This window comes from Pleurodeles waltl, chromosome 8 (genome assembly GCF_031143425.1).
Source record: "Pleurodeles waltl isolate 20211129_DDA chromosome 8, aPleWal1.hap1.20221129, whole genome shotgun sequence".
NCBI lineage: Eukaryota > Metazoa > Chordata > Amphibia > Caudata > Salamandridae > Pleurodeles > Pleurodeles waltl.
In genome coordinates, this window is record NC_090447.1 from 1,449,245,519 (window position 1) to 1,449,260,795 (window position 15,277).

A 15,277-nucleotide genomic window follows, 5' to 3' on the forward strand; every position below is an offset into this window, starting at 1 on the left:
TGGTCAAGATGTGCTCTCTCATGATCAGATTGTATAACCCCTCATAAGTATTTACTTTGTTGCCAATAATCCAGCCCTCTAGTGCCTTTAGTGAAATGTCCACAAAGTCAACCCAAGACTGGGTACTGACCTTCTGGGTGTCCCTGAACTTCATTCTATATTGCTCTGGGGTCAGACCAAACTTCTTGGCTAAGCACCTCTTCATACTAGGGTATGAATCTGCCTCCTCCCCCCTTAAGGTCAGAAGCCTATCCCTCCCTGAGTTGGGGACCAACTCCCACAAAAGGGAACCCCAGTATTGAGGCCTAACCCTTCTCATTTGGAGTGCCCTCTCAAAGGCCCCCAGCCACTTATCTATGTCATCCCCCTCTACATAGGCAGGAACCACCCCTTTGGGTAATCTGGGGCAAACTCCCCCACCCATGGACACCTCAGCTTCTTTATCGCTGCTTCCATCTCTTTTCTCTTTGTATGCCCACTTTTTCTTTTCTAGGGCCAGCTTCTCTGCTTCCAAAGCTATGTATGCTAGCTGGGCCTCCAGCTCTCTTTCTCTGATGGATGGGTTCTCTCCTCCTGAAAGGACCCCCTTCCCACCACTAGCTTTGGATCTGCCCCTAGTGACTGTATTTACTGAGGACCGTTCTTCCTCATCCTCACTTGGGCTCAGATGCCTTCCCTCCCCTGAATGGTTAGAGCTTGCATCCTCCCTTCTTTCTCCCTCCTCTGGAGCTTCTTCTGACTCTACCTCTTGGGCCTCAGCCCATGCTGTCAGGGATGTGATCAGGATTTGCTTCCTGAGATCAGTGGTTGCAGGCAACCCTCTTTCAATACACAACCCCCTAAGCTGGACTACTGTCAGTGTGGGTAGGCTAGCCAGATCAAGCTCCATGGTTCCCTAGTTTTGTGTCAATAAAAACTTTTTGCAAAAATTGGAAACAAGAATTTAGAAAAATTACAAAAATTCAATAATTGAAATTAATCCAAATTAAAAATTAAAAACAATTTTTGCACTAGGACAATTTAAAGGATTTTTAATTTGTTTTACCTAAAACTGTAACGTGATATTGAACACAAGTACAGGATCCCGTCGCTGCTTCCAATTATGTTGGAAAATGGGTTATTGGTAGGGCAGGTAGGTACCTAGACCTAGCAACAAGCCACTAACCTCCACATAGGTACAGTTAGGTCTCAGTAAATTAATCCCAGCTCAACTCTTGGTAGCTTGGCAACGAGCGTCAAGGCTTAACTTAGGAGACAAAGTGTAAAGCATTCAAATATCACAAAACAGTAATTAAATAAAACACAGGAAACAGTTTAAAAATCCAAAACCAATTTATAAAAATAGTTTATATTTTTATCTTTAAAATGACACAAAAACGATTAAAATCGGTTCAGGGGAACCGGAGATATGAATTTTTAAAGAATTATTACTTTTCTAGCGCTTAGAAACAAAAAGCGCCAATCGGGTCATCTGGTTGCACCTCGACCGGGGCAAAGTCAAACTTTCAGGCCGACCGCGATGGAGCCCTGCTCGGCTACAGGTCGCGGGAGGCCTCGGTTAAAAAGTTACCTTCTGACTTAGTCTTTATTTTGAAGTTTTTCTTCACCGGGACGAACCTGCCAGTTGAATCCGACCTCCTGGAGCCCTTGTCCGGATACGCGATGTGGGTTTCCTCGGTGGAGACTTTTACCTTCGGACTTAGTCGTTTTTTCGAGATGAAAATCCTTCGACCGGGGTAAACCTGGATCTTGATCCGACGTCCATGGAGCCCTTCTCGGATACGATGGCTGGGAGGTCCCGGTCAACTTTTTACGTTCGGACTTAGTCTCTTTTTTGGATGTTTTTCTTTACCGGGACGAACCACGAAGTCAGGCCGGCTAGAATTTCCGCGGCGGGTCGGTCCCTCTCTGGAGCTTTTTTCCAAAAATTCTCAAATCTTTTCCAAACTTCTGGGGCTTCACCCAGATGTTCTTTTAAGGTTCTTTTGGGGTCCACAGCTCACCCCAAGGGTCCAGAAGTTCTGTGATGGTCCTTGGGGGGTGCGGACTTCAACTCCCAGAATGCACCTGGCGCAAACTCCTTTTTGGCCACTGGACAGTGGTCAGCTGGTCGCTTTCTTCAGGAGTTGGTGCAGGGGACTCTGGTTAGCAATTTTTCACCTGTAGCAAACAGGGAGTCCCTCCTTGAACCAGCTGAAGCCAGGCAAAGTCCTTCTTGTGGTGAAGCCCAAGTGTGCAGCTGGTGCAGTCCTTCTGAGTGCAGGTTCCAGGTGCAGGCCAGGGGTCCAGCAGGGCAGTCCTTCTTCTTCTTTAGTTCCTTTCTTGTTGAATTCTGGAGGGTATCTGAGGTGTGGGTGCAGGTCTGCCAGTTTTATCCTTGCTCCTGGGTGAAAAGCAGGGGGGCCCTGGTTCTCCAATCAGGGACAGGGTCGTCCCCCTGTGATGACTACTTCCTGGGAAGTGTGGCAAAAATCCATCCCAGAAGGCAACAGTCTCTAAAAATCCAACATGGATGAATCTGATTTTTGGAGGTTACATCTGGCTGAGCCCACCCACTGGTGTGGCTAAAAATCATAAACACACCCCTCTCCTGCCCTCTCCTAATCTAATCAAGGGGGCACCTAGCTGTCTGGGGTTGCAGGATGTGGGGGTGTTGCTGGGTGCTGCAAATGTCCTTCTCTGCCTTTGAAGACCAGTTTGGCAGCCCTCCCCCTTCCTGCCTCACCATCTGCTGAGGGGAGATACTCTCCCCCAAGCACATTCCTTTGTGTGAAGTCTGGCCACTTCACACCTCATCAAGGCAGCCTGGCAGAAGCTGCTGCAGGCTGGCCAATCAGAGCACAGCAGCAAAAACAATGCAGAGCTGAAATTAGCTACTTTTTAGGTAAAGTCTAAACTTTTTACCTGGACAAGTTATATTAAATCCAACAACTGGAAGTTGTGGGATTTATTACAACAATCAATTTGGTATCAAATTGATTGTTTTATTTAATTACTGTTTTGTGATATTTGAATGCTTTACACTTTGTCTCCTAAGTTAAGCCTTGACGCTCGTTGCCAAGCTACCAAGGGTTGAGCTGGGATTAATTTACTGAGACCTAACTGTACCTATGTGGAGGTTAGTGGCTTGTTGCTAGGTCTAGGTACCTACCTGCCCTACCAATAACCCATTTTCCAACACACATATTATATAATGAAATGTCACACAAGACAGAACTTGCCCCTGCTCCATAGCTCGCTTCGAAGGCATGGTCAACATTGGACTCACCCAGCTCATCTCAGGACCAACACACACACAGAATACACACTGGGTCTCATCTTCCCACTAACAACAGCACTAATACAACTCTACTTTATCACTACATGGACCAACCACTACCTCATCCACTTCCAAGACAACAGATGCTACGAGAAACAACAAAGGGACACCAGAAAAAGAGTGCTAGTCAATTGTATCGAAGGAAGCTGCAACAGCTGCAAGGAGATCTTCTCGCTTGTCAAAGACTTCACTTCTCCCTCAGCCTCCGTTAACAACATTACCACCCCCTAACAACTCTGCAACAACTTATCTACCTTTTTAAACAGCAAAATTGCAAGCACGTACAGCAACTTTGAACACTAACCCAACCCCCAACAAACTCATTGTCAAATTACCCACTAGCAACCAATCTAAATGGACAACCCTGCCCAGAGATGACACAGTATCAATCATGCGGTCCATCCACTCCAGGGGCCCAATGGATCCATGCCCCAACCACATCTACAACATGGGAACAGCGCCAATCAGCAACACCCTGGAAACGTCCTCCACACCTCCATCATGTCGACCACTTTCTCGGATGACAGGAGACTTGCAGAAATCGATGCCCTCCTCAAGAAGCCATCAGCCGGCCGAAAGCAACCTAGCAACATTTGACCCATCCCCCTGCTCTCCTAGCCAGCCAAAGTAATTGAGAAGGGCATCAACAAGTAACGTACAAATTACTTTGAGCTTCACCACCTACTAGACAACACCACATCAGTGATTCAGAAAGAACCACATCACCGAAACAGCACTCATCACAGCCACCAACAACATCCAGACTATCCTGGACTGAGAATAAACAACGTCCTTTGGAGTTACGACCAATGCCAACACACATCGACCACGCAAGAAATCTGAGGATCATCGTAGAACAAGTTCAGCATTACAGCACAAGTTAACACAATGGGCACCTTCTGCTTCCACACCCAAAACATACTTCAAAAAATCTTCAAATGGCTACAACTAAACACCAGACAGACTGTCACGCAAGCACTCATTACTAGCAGGCTGGACGATGGCTATAATGGAATCTTCAAACAAGTACACAGACTCCAGACCATCCTGAATGCCTTAGCAAGACTCATACTCAATCTCCCACGCTGCACCCATATCATAAACACAGCCAATTCACACTCATTAAGCACACATACAAAGCCTCACACAATGCAGGACCAGCATACCTAAACAGCAGCATGCACTTCCACCAGCCTGACAGACACCTATGCTCTGCCTCACTCTCACTCACACACACCCTGCACATCAGCAAAAGTAAAGAAGGAGGTTGCTCTTTCTCATACATCACACCCAAAATATTGAACAACCTCCTTCAACATGTTAGATCCTCCTCCTTACTTCTTGAGTTTTGCAACAAGGTGAATGCTTGGCTCTTTGAATAACACAGTGTGAACCGCACATGTACACACCTGTTCAAGAGACATAGACAACCTGAAAACTTGGCAAGTATGAATGTACTGGTAAGTCATTGAACCTTGTCACCTTAATGAGCAATAAACTTCATGAATCCCTTAGAAAACTATTCTGCAGTTTCTTTCGGAAGTTTAAGTATATCTATGAAATATTTTGGAATGCCTCTGTGGAGGCCACAGACCAGTCTGTTGAAGAAAACTTGACCCTAACCTTAAACGCCTATACTTACTCTCCTCTCTCAGCCATTCCAATTGAGTTGCTAGGAAAGGCCAATTGATGTGAGAGCAGTACAAACAGAGTGCTATGTCATAAAATGGTATAGATGAAGCATTGGTCTGGTTAGGAGCTTACCTCAGTTTTGTGCAGGATATTCAGCCAGGTTATCAGCCTCTGTTCCTGAAATTATGCGACTGTTCTCCCTAACACAGCTCACATGTTTGTAATGACACCCAGAAGGAGTGTCCTGTCTGCCATTAATGACATAATGATTGCCAGTATTTACCACTTGCTCATGGCAGTAAGTGACAATATATCATCTGTGGCAAGCAAAGCTTAACTGGAATAATGCACCCAATATATTCTATGGTTGACAACAACAAAAATGTTGACAATTCCTGTGTGTGGAATAGTTCACAAAAATTAAATCTTGTACATTTTCAATTACATTTATACCAGTAAACAGGGACAATTAGCACTGCATCCGCTTAACATTGGCACCAAAGTAGGGGCAAATTTGTAAAGTGAAGATCCTGGTATAGGAATATTAAATGCCATAAGCAAAACAGGAAATAACTGAGAAATTCAGCAGTCTCCCTTCTCTAATTAACTAGATTATCAGTTCTTTCCACTCTAAATGTGTATATATATTTATTTATTCATCTCCACACTACTGTATGTGCTCTAAACAATGTCCATTCATTAGTCCATATTTAGCTAGTTCATGGTTCAACAATATTTATTTGCACACCTTTGGCTAAGGTTACCGGTATGAGGAGGAATTGAAGTACATTATTGAAAGCACAAATAATACATAATTATATGGAATTTATTATTTATGTCCTTTTGCACACAGAGGTGGACAGAACAACAACTAGAAGAAAGACAACAGCAAGAACGAGGAGAACAACAAGAAGGAGGAGAACAACAAGAAGAAGGGGATAACTATGCTGCTTTCCCGTGGTGTATTTTCTGAAGGTGAGGATAATGCTATGTTATAACCTTGAATTATTTTCATACGATATTTTAAGTACAAATATGTTACACAAAGAGGTACTTGTGTGTCTATATATATATATATATATATACACATATGTATATATATATATATAAATATATATATATATACATATGCGTATATATATATATATATATATATATATGTACAAAATCAAAGCAGTCTGGCAACACGGGTGTCCTATAGCTGGGCAAGTGTTTAAGGTACAACCACTTTTTCCAAAATATCTAAACTGCCAAGAGATGACGTTGCACTCCCAGGAGCTTTGATTCCCATATTCATTTATTGGACAACAGCATTGTGAAAAAGATCAACTTGCCTATTATCACCAAAGCATTTGGACAACAGTTTTTCTCAAGGTGATTTAAGCCTTTCTCGTTACTTCAGATCTTTCATTTATACTCTGTAACCAACAAGCAGCATTGGGGCATTGTAGTTATTAAAAGATCACTAATGCTGGATTATATGTTGTTTTCATCAATAAGCACAAATATTAACAGCTTTATTTCATAATAAGGCTCCCATTGATGTAAATATAACATGATGTGTGCCAATGTTTGAACAGGTCAATGTCCCTATGCTGTCATAGCGCTGAATGCAATTAATCGTTCTGAGTCAAAATACAATTACTAACACTTCAAATTTGGTTTAATAACCAGCAATGCTACCTTTACTTCCAAAGAAAGCTTCTCAGTCAATACCTTTGGTGTTAACATTGCTCCCTCCAAAGAAGTGAAAAATGAAGCCCCTGAACCCTAATGGGCTGCACCGGTATGAAGGTTCTATTTCCCATTTTCCTGATGCTCGTAGTGCACATCCTTCTAGCCTAGTTCAAAGCAATCCCTAAGGAGAACGGTTAAAAGCATGTCGGATTTGTAGTGGTACACCGGATTATCAACAAGACTGTTCAAGGATGTGTGAAAGATTTAAGGAGAGAGACTACAGTGCGAAGGTTATTACTGGGGCGAAACTAAAGCTGGATCAAATTTGCAGAGAGAATCTACTATTTAAGGTCCAGCCTAAAAAGGAAGAGAATGAAACTGTTAGATTTATAACAACTTTCAGTAATCAATTTTATAATGTAAGGAAGATTTTGAGTAGAAGTTGGCATATTCCACAGACAGACTCGGTGTTATGTAAATACATACAGATACACCTCAGATTACTTTTAAGAAGAGTAAATCTCTGAGAGAGGATCTATGTCACAATTTTGTTATGAGGGAACAAAGAAAGAAACTAAGAATGTGATGCATTTAGGATTTTATTGTATACAATGCAAAGCATGCAAAAACAGTGTAAACTGTAACAGAATAATGGTGACAGGAACTATGACAGAATATGTTATCAAAGGACACTTTAATTGCAGTACATCATATTGTGTGTATTGTCTGATATGCCCTTGTCAGAAGATCTATGTAGATAGCACACATCATGGTGCCAAGAAGATGGTATTGGAACATAGAAGAGCCATAAAAATCATAATAGAAATTATCCAGTGGCAAGACACTTATATGATAAACACTTTGGTAATGAAAACCTACTCAGATATGTAGTGATTGACAAGGTAAAAATAAATGGTCGTGGAGGCAATCGCGAATGAGAATTACAAATTTAGGAATCAAAGTATATAATAGAATTTGACTCACTTGATCCCATAGGGTTGTACTCCAGTGAGGAAATTAGTATCCATTTGTGATAAAATGATAAGGTTATAGAATAGAAGATGTGTAGGACTGTATGAGCCTCCGTGTTTTCAACTGCAATACTTATGGATTTTATATCATTAGTTTAGTAAAACGGTTTAGTGGGTGTATATTATCTTTCTTTCACTGTAATTTTATCTGATTTCTCAGGGAGAGTGGCGGTAGTGCAGGTAATTGTGAAGAAACAAATTGTTATTATAGAGAGGTTTCAAATAAGGGAATAAGAGATCTGACATGATTTAGAATTTTGATTGAAGAGTATACTAGGTTTTTGGACGCTACATGTGTTATTAGGTAAGTCCACTTGGACGAGACTATATTTAGTGATATGATTAGTTGTATTAAGAGCAATGATATTTTCTTTATTAATTTTAAATATATTATAGAAAGCGAGCATTAAGATACAGGATAAACATATGTCTATGTACTCATAATCATTGTATTATATGAAATTAGAGGATATAAAGTGTTATTTGATTCAAGATGAATATGTATTAGGAATGATTGCACTATTCTGAGGTGGCCGCCAAAGTGAATGTATTTACACTGTGATGTAGATGGTAGTCCATTTTTTATGTTTAGTGTTATTTATAGATGTGTGTGTATACCTACTCCATCCGTGACCAAGGCTACGGCCGAAACGCGCTGGAGGGGAGTCTTTTTCTCCACTAATAACATTTGTTTATACTGGCAGCACTCTGGAGGAGTCCCGGCTTTTCCTTGAGGACAAGAGGAAATGTTTGATAATTATATGGGCGTTCTGGAGCCCAGCTGGGACCACTGCATTTTGCTTCTACATTCCGGCCTTCATTTTGGAATATATGTATATATATATATATATATATATATATATATATATATGTATATATATATATATATATACACACACACATATTTGCTTTACTAATTGAGGTACCGGCATGCTCCAAATCATTGGTGGTGCTTACACAATGTGCCTGCCTGCGCATGTCACATCAAACAAAACCTCTTGTCGGTTACAATAGAGATCGGTACTCCAGCAGCAGCTGATAGAAAATGCATTTATTTTGCAGAGGCACTAACGTAGCATTTCGGCACAAGCCTTGTTCATGTTAGCAGCACCATAACGTTTCTACCATATTTAAATATACACCCATCAACGTGAAGTCACACACACCCATGTCCAACATAAAGGAATGACTAATATGATGTGTATCGGATCCACCCCCTTGGAATGGAACATAATGCAACTAATTCACTGATAGTCAATCACAAAACCATATGGAGCATATTATGTAAAATCAATCCTTACATATTTTATCTTGTCATAATTGTAACCAGTTGAAAACGAGCAATTGAAAAAGAGCATACCATCACGCTTATATAGTATCAGTGTTAATATATATTCAGAAATCCCCAGGATGTATTCACTAACTCTACTCAAAGTGCTACTCATTATCCAATCAAAACAATATTATATTTCTGTAATCAACATTCATCCCCCCAATCAATTTGCTTCATAGAACATATGTAATGATCGACATACAATTGTCAATCTCATCAGATCCACCATCTTGGAATGGAACATACTGTAACTCATTCAATAATAGTGGATCATAAAACCATATGGGGCATAGTACGCAAAATCAATTCCTGCATAGGTCATCCTGTCATATTTGTAACCAAATGAACAAGAGCATACCATCCTGCTTATATAGTATCAATATTGATACATATTCAGAAATCCCCAGTGGGTAATTCATTAAATTATCCACTCAATACAAGATATGTTTCTGTAATCATCATACATTCCCCCCATCCAATTTGCTTATTTTACGAATCATCAGAAAACTTTCCAAAAGAAAAGTTTCAGCCACCTCATCTCCTTGCCGAAAGATTTTCCCCATGCAATTTCTTATAGAAACTTTAGACATAGTTACAACCAAGATGACTGAAAATAAATTACACCAAATTTGCCAGAAAGCTAGACCTTTATTCAGAAAGCATGCTTTTTGTTATTTGGGGTAAATCTGTTCAGTAATTTTTGAGAAATTAAGGTTCAAAGTTTATAGATATTTAGAGACACTGGAGTACTGTAGGGCCAGCAGATCGAAAGATAAGATCTGATTGGCTTCCTCATATCAATAAAGGTGTTTGGCAGCCATTTTAGGACTTAGGGGCTCATTCATAGTGTCCTGAAGCACAAATCACATATAGGGGAGCAGAGTAGGAAAACCCTGAATCCCTGGCCTTGTGGGCAGAGGTTTAAGAGGGAACACCCCCCAGGGCAAATTCTATATTTTTTAAGTTTAGCTGCAGTACCACGGTACCGCGGGAACAATTAGGAAAAAGGTGTGAAACTGTTTTTCAAAAATACCGCTCACAGGGTAGTCCAGGACGCAGGGGTAGTCGCCCTAAGACTAAACAAGTTCCACTTTACAAAACATGCTCATAATAAAGGCAGCTGAAACCCAATCACTGTAAGTGTAATGCTTCAATAACATACAAAACCCTGTAGTGGAGTGAGACGGTTACCTTGGGCTGCACAAGTTTTGAAATGACCCAGCCTTAAAGTGTTTGATCCAATTAAGAAGTCCCCCAAAATTCTGTCCTCCTCCGCATTATGAGATTCTGTCACTGACCATGTGTATATGTCTGCACAGCGAATGTAGCAGAAAACTGAACCACATTTACACACGTCATACTTTCCATTTTACTACAATGAACAAGGATGCTCATTCCTGCTTCATTGTTGAAGTCTTTTAAAAATGAAGCATACTTGAAAATAATCTGGGATGCTAATGTAAATGCAAAAGTCTGACAAAGTTAAATCCAGCTACAATATTTTTTTATTTTTTCTTGAAGGGATACACTGGACATATACCTCTCACCAGCATTCTGAAGACTCTTTGTAGTGAGATGCCGTCATTAATCAACCTCAGCTGATAAGCTGACTTAAATGCTCGAGCTCAGAACCAGATGACCACCTCAGCGAACTTGCTTCATCATAACTCCTGGTCACGGGAGCAACAACTAGCTAGCTGTCATTGCTTCAGAAAACAGGGAAAGCAGGCCCCTCCCTTGATCACTTGCCACCTTTTTGATAAAGAGTCCTTAGGGTGGGGGTGCTTGCATTCCAGAACGGGCAGGCATTTCTCTCTAAATCATCAGATTTCTGGAACAACCTGCCCTCGCAGGACTGTGCTTAAATGTGGTTTGACAAAAAAAACAAAAACTTTCCCCTGTGGCCCTCACATCCCTATCTCATAACTTATTATTAACCCCATAGGCAAAACCTAACGAATTTACCAATGCTTGTTTGTTATTTGGTGTAAATCCGTTCAGTAGTTTTCGAGTAATGAAAGAAAAAAATAAATGTTCATATCTGTGTGGAGCCTAAGCACAGATCTCATGGTGAGACCTGATTGGCTGCCAACACTTCAACCAGGAAGTTCTGGCAGCTATTGTGGGACCAATATACTTGATGGCACCTTCTGAATGATCTACAGAGCTAATAACGAGAACTAAAGCTTAAATATAGGGTAAAATGCACTTTGAGAGATTTATACACTATGTCACATGCTGTATCAGCCATTAAAGGACTCTGGGACATGGACCTCATTGAAATGCATTGTAGTGAAGTGCAGGTTTTGAGGGTCAAAAAAATTAGAACGTATAAAGGGTGATAGCAGATTTAAGTCACAATATATTTCATTTGTTTATGGTATGATGCTAATTGAATGAATTGTGGTGGATTCTAAGGATAGTTTACTCTTTTAAAAAGCCGACTAACCTTTCATGAATCATGTGAGAGTGAAAATTGTCTTCTCATGATTTTCCCACAGGGGATATGGAAGGTGCTCCAGAAGCTAAAATTAGAACATATTTTCTGTAAATTCACACTATCTTTCCCAGCCATATGAGAATGAAGTCTGACATTCTCAGTAAAACATGCACTTCTAACAGGAGCAGCCGGTTAGTTGGTTCCCTTGCGTTCTACTGCAGCATCCCAGAGTTTTCTTAAGAAAAACTAGAGTGCTAACTGTCTTACCTATGACAAAAGTGTGACACACAAGAAGCCATCTTGATTGAATCAAACTGGTGAAACTTAAAACATCAAAGTTAGAAAGGAACACAATCAGGGGGTTCATTTTATCATAGAAATTTTGGGTAGTGATGTAAAAAGAAAAATGAGGACTCATTTTAAGTGAGTCCTCTAATATATTCCTTTTCTATTTCATTGAAACATTCTGACATGCAGACTGAAACATGCACATTAAACACCAGCAGCAGACTGCCAGTTAACTACTTGGGAATCAGCAGCTTTACTACAGTGTTCTAATGTTCAAATAGAATGATAACATTCTGAATTTATGCCAAAAGTGTGGCACATCTGAATGCCATCATGATAGAATCAATGTGAAAAACTGAAAGCATTTTCTACTGAGAATACTGCAGTAAATGAGAACAAATGTCACCCAAATGTATCCCAAGCATATCCCAATGATAGAACAGTACAGAATACTTATGGCCTGGTTTAGATGTCAGGAGAGAGGTTTACTCCATCACAAACGTGACGGATATCCCACCCACCGTATTATGATCCCATTCTATCCTATGGGGATTGTAATAGGGCCAATGGGATATCTGTCACATTGTGACGGAGTATTTCCTCTACCAACATCTAAATCAGGCCCTTAGTCTTTTGTTTTTTTGCAGTTTTATCTAGCGTGGACTTGACCTAAAGGTACTGAAGTGAATTACATGAGCACCATCTACACTACACAAGGACGCATTCATTTTGGTTTTAGGCATGTGGAGATTAAGAGCCTGACTTAGATATTGGCGGATGGGTTACTTCATCACAACGGTGACAGATATCCCATCCGCTAAAATTTAAATCCCATTATTACCTATCTCATCTGCCGATATCTAAATCAGGCCCTTAATGATTTGCCCAGAATCACAGGATGTCTAGCTGATGCCAAAACTCAAACATGATTCCCCAGTTGCAAAGTCTGCAGCTCTGGCCGTAATTTCATATCCTCTCCCCTAAGTGTAACCAATAATCCACTTTCCAACAGGAAGGGGCTTCAGAACAGACCAGGCAGGGCAGGTAGGAGGAGCAGTGGCAGCATAACAGAACATGGAGGGCAGAAGGGAGTGACAGTAAAATGGACCATGGAGGACAGGAGGGAGGAGATGGGGCATGGAACTCGGACAGACAGGGTGGAGGTGACAGGGAAATGTGGCAGCCATCTGACCATGCTGGACAGGTGGGCGGGGCAGTGGCAGTTCAACATGGCACTCAGAATAAATAGGAGGGGCAGTGGCAGGTCCATGGAACATGATGGGCAAAAAGGCAGGAACAGGGGCATCCACATAGACATTGGAGGGTAGGAAGATGGAGGGTAGGGGCAGCAAGCTAAGTACAGAGGCTAAGCAAGAGGGCAATGATGGGGCAGATGTAGGAAAGTACCATCTTGCCTGGCATATTACCCCCATTTTTACATGTATGTCAGTTTGTTTTTGCCTGTCTCACTGGGATCCTGCTAGCCAGGACCCAAGTGCTCATAGTTTGTGGCCTGAATGTGTATCCCTGTGTAGTGCCTAACTGTGTCACTGAGGCTCTGCTAACCTGAACCTCAGTGCTCATGGTCTCTCTCTGCCTTTAAATTTGTCACTATAGGCTAGTGACCACTTTTACCAATTTCAATTGGTATACTGGAACACCCTTATAAATCCCTAGTATATGGTACCTAGGTACCCAGGGTATTGGGGTTCCAGGAGATCCCTATGGGCTGCAGCATTTCTTTTGCCACCCATAGGGAGCTCAGACAAACCTTTACACAGGACTGCCATTGCAGCCTGAGTGAAATAACGCACACGTTATTTCACATCCATTTTCACTGCATATGTCTAACCTTCACTTGCTGAAGGTTAGGTGCAAAGTTACTAAGTGTGAGGGCACTCTTGCAATAGCAAAGGTGCCCCCACATAGTTCAGGGCCATTTCCCCAGCCTTTGTGAGTGCGGGGACACCATTACACCCATGCACTACATATAGATCAATACCTATATTTAGCTTCACAATGGTAACTCTGAATATGGCCATGTAACATGTCTAAGATCATGGAATTGTCCTCCCATACCAAATATAGTATTAGGGAGCCACTTCCATGCATCCTGGGGGCTCCACTATGGACCACCAGTACTGCCAAAACAGCTCACTGGGGTTTTCTCTGCAGCTACATCTGCTGCCACCCCACAGACAGGGTTCTGCCCTCCTGGGATCTGGGCAGCCCAGTCCCAGGAAAGCAGAACAAAGAATTTCCTCTGAGAGAGGGTGTGACACCCACTTCCTTTGGTAATAGGTTTTAAAGGCTTGGGAGGAGTAGCCTCTCCCAGACTCTGGAAATGCTTTGAAGGGCACAGATGGTGCCATCCTTGCATAAGCCAGTCTACACCGGTTTAGGGAACCAGGGCTCTGGCACGAAACTGGACAAAGGAAAGGGGAGTGACCACTTCCCTGTCCATCACCACCCCAGGGGTGGTGCCCAGAGCTCCTCCAATGTGTCTCAGACCTCTGCCATCTTGCTTTCGGAGGTGTGGGGGCACTCTGGAGGCCTCTGAGTGGCCAGTGCCCACAGGTGATGTCAAAGACCCCTCCTGATAGGTGCATACCTGACTAGGTGGCCAATCCTCCTCTGAAGGCTATTTAGCATCTCTCCAGTGAGCTTTTCCTCAGATAATGACTTGCAAGAATTCACCAGAGTTCCTCTGCATCTCTCTCTTCGACCTCTGACAGGGGTCGCGCGCTGACTGCTCCAGGACGCCTGCAAAACTGCAACAAAGTAGCAAGAAGACTAACAGTGACATTGTAGCGCCTAATCCTGCCGGCTTTCTCGACTGTTTCCTTGTGGTGTATGCTCTGGGGACTGCCTGCCTTTACCCTGCATTGGAAGCCATGAAGAAATCTCCTCTGGGTCGACGGAATCTTCCCCCTGCTCCAGCAGGCACTAAACTTCAGCTTCACCAGTACTCTGGGGCCCCTCTCATCCTGATGAGTGTTGCCCTTGGAACACAGGTGGTGGACCCAAGTGACCCAGACTGTCCAGTGGTCCAACTGTCTAAATTTGGAGGAGGTAAGTCCTTACCTCCCCTCTCCAGACAGTAATCCTGTGCACCACGTGATCTGCAACTACAAGGTCATCTGTGCACATTTCCAAGAAATCCTGCATGTACAGCTGAGCCTGGGTCCCCAGCACTCTGTCCTGCGATGCTTAGCTCCCTGAGTTGATCTCCGGTGTCGTGGGACCTCCTTTTGCAGTGTTGAGATGACACCATGTTCAGAATTCTTGAACCCATGTTCAAGGACTTCTGTGGGTGCTACCTTCTTGTGCATGGGCTCTCTACGTTGTTGAGGGCCCCCTCTGTCTCCTCTCCCAAGTGGCGACATCCTGGTCCTTCCTGGGCCCAGGCAGCACCCTTTTTCTCCATCCACGACTCTTGCAGCTTGCAAGGCTTCTTTGCAGTATTTTGCCAAGGAAACAACTCTGCATCCTCCAGCATGCCGTGGGAGATCTTCTGCATGAAGAAGAACTTCCTAGCTCCTTTCGTTGTTGCAGAA

General features: G+C 42.4%; 1 protein-coding gene across 1 annotated transcript in view; it reads left to right on the forward strand.

Annotated features, from left to right (window-relative positions):
- LOC138249254 (trefoil factor 2-like) overlaps positions 1–15,277 on the forward strand; it is a 107,196-nt gene that overhangs the window by 56,701 nt on the left and 35,218 nt on the right. Inside the window, exon 4 of the mRNA XM_069203225.1 lies at positions 5,805–5,926. Within this exon, the coding sequence (XP_069059326.1) occupies positions 5,805–5,893 (89 nt within the window). The 3' untranslated portion in view covers positions 5,894–5,926. The remainder of the gene's footprint in view (positions 1–5,804; positions 5,927–15,277) is intronic.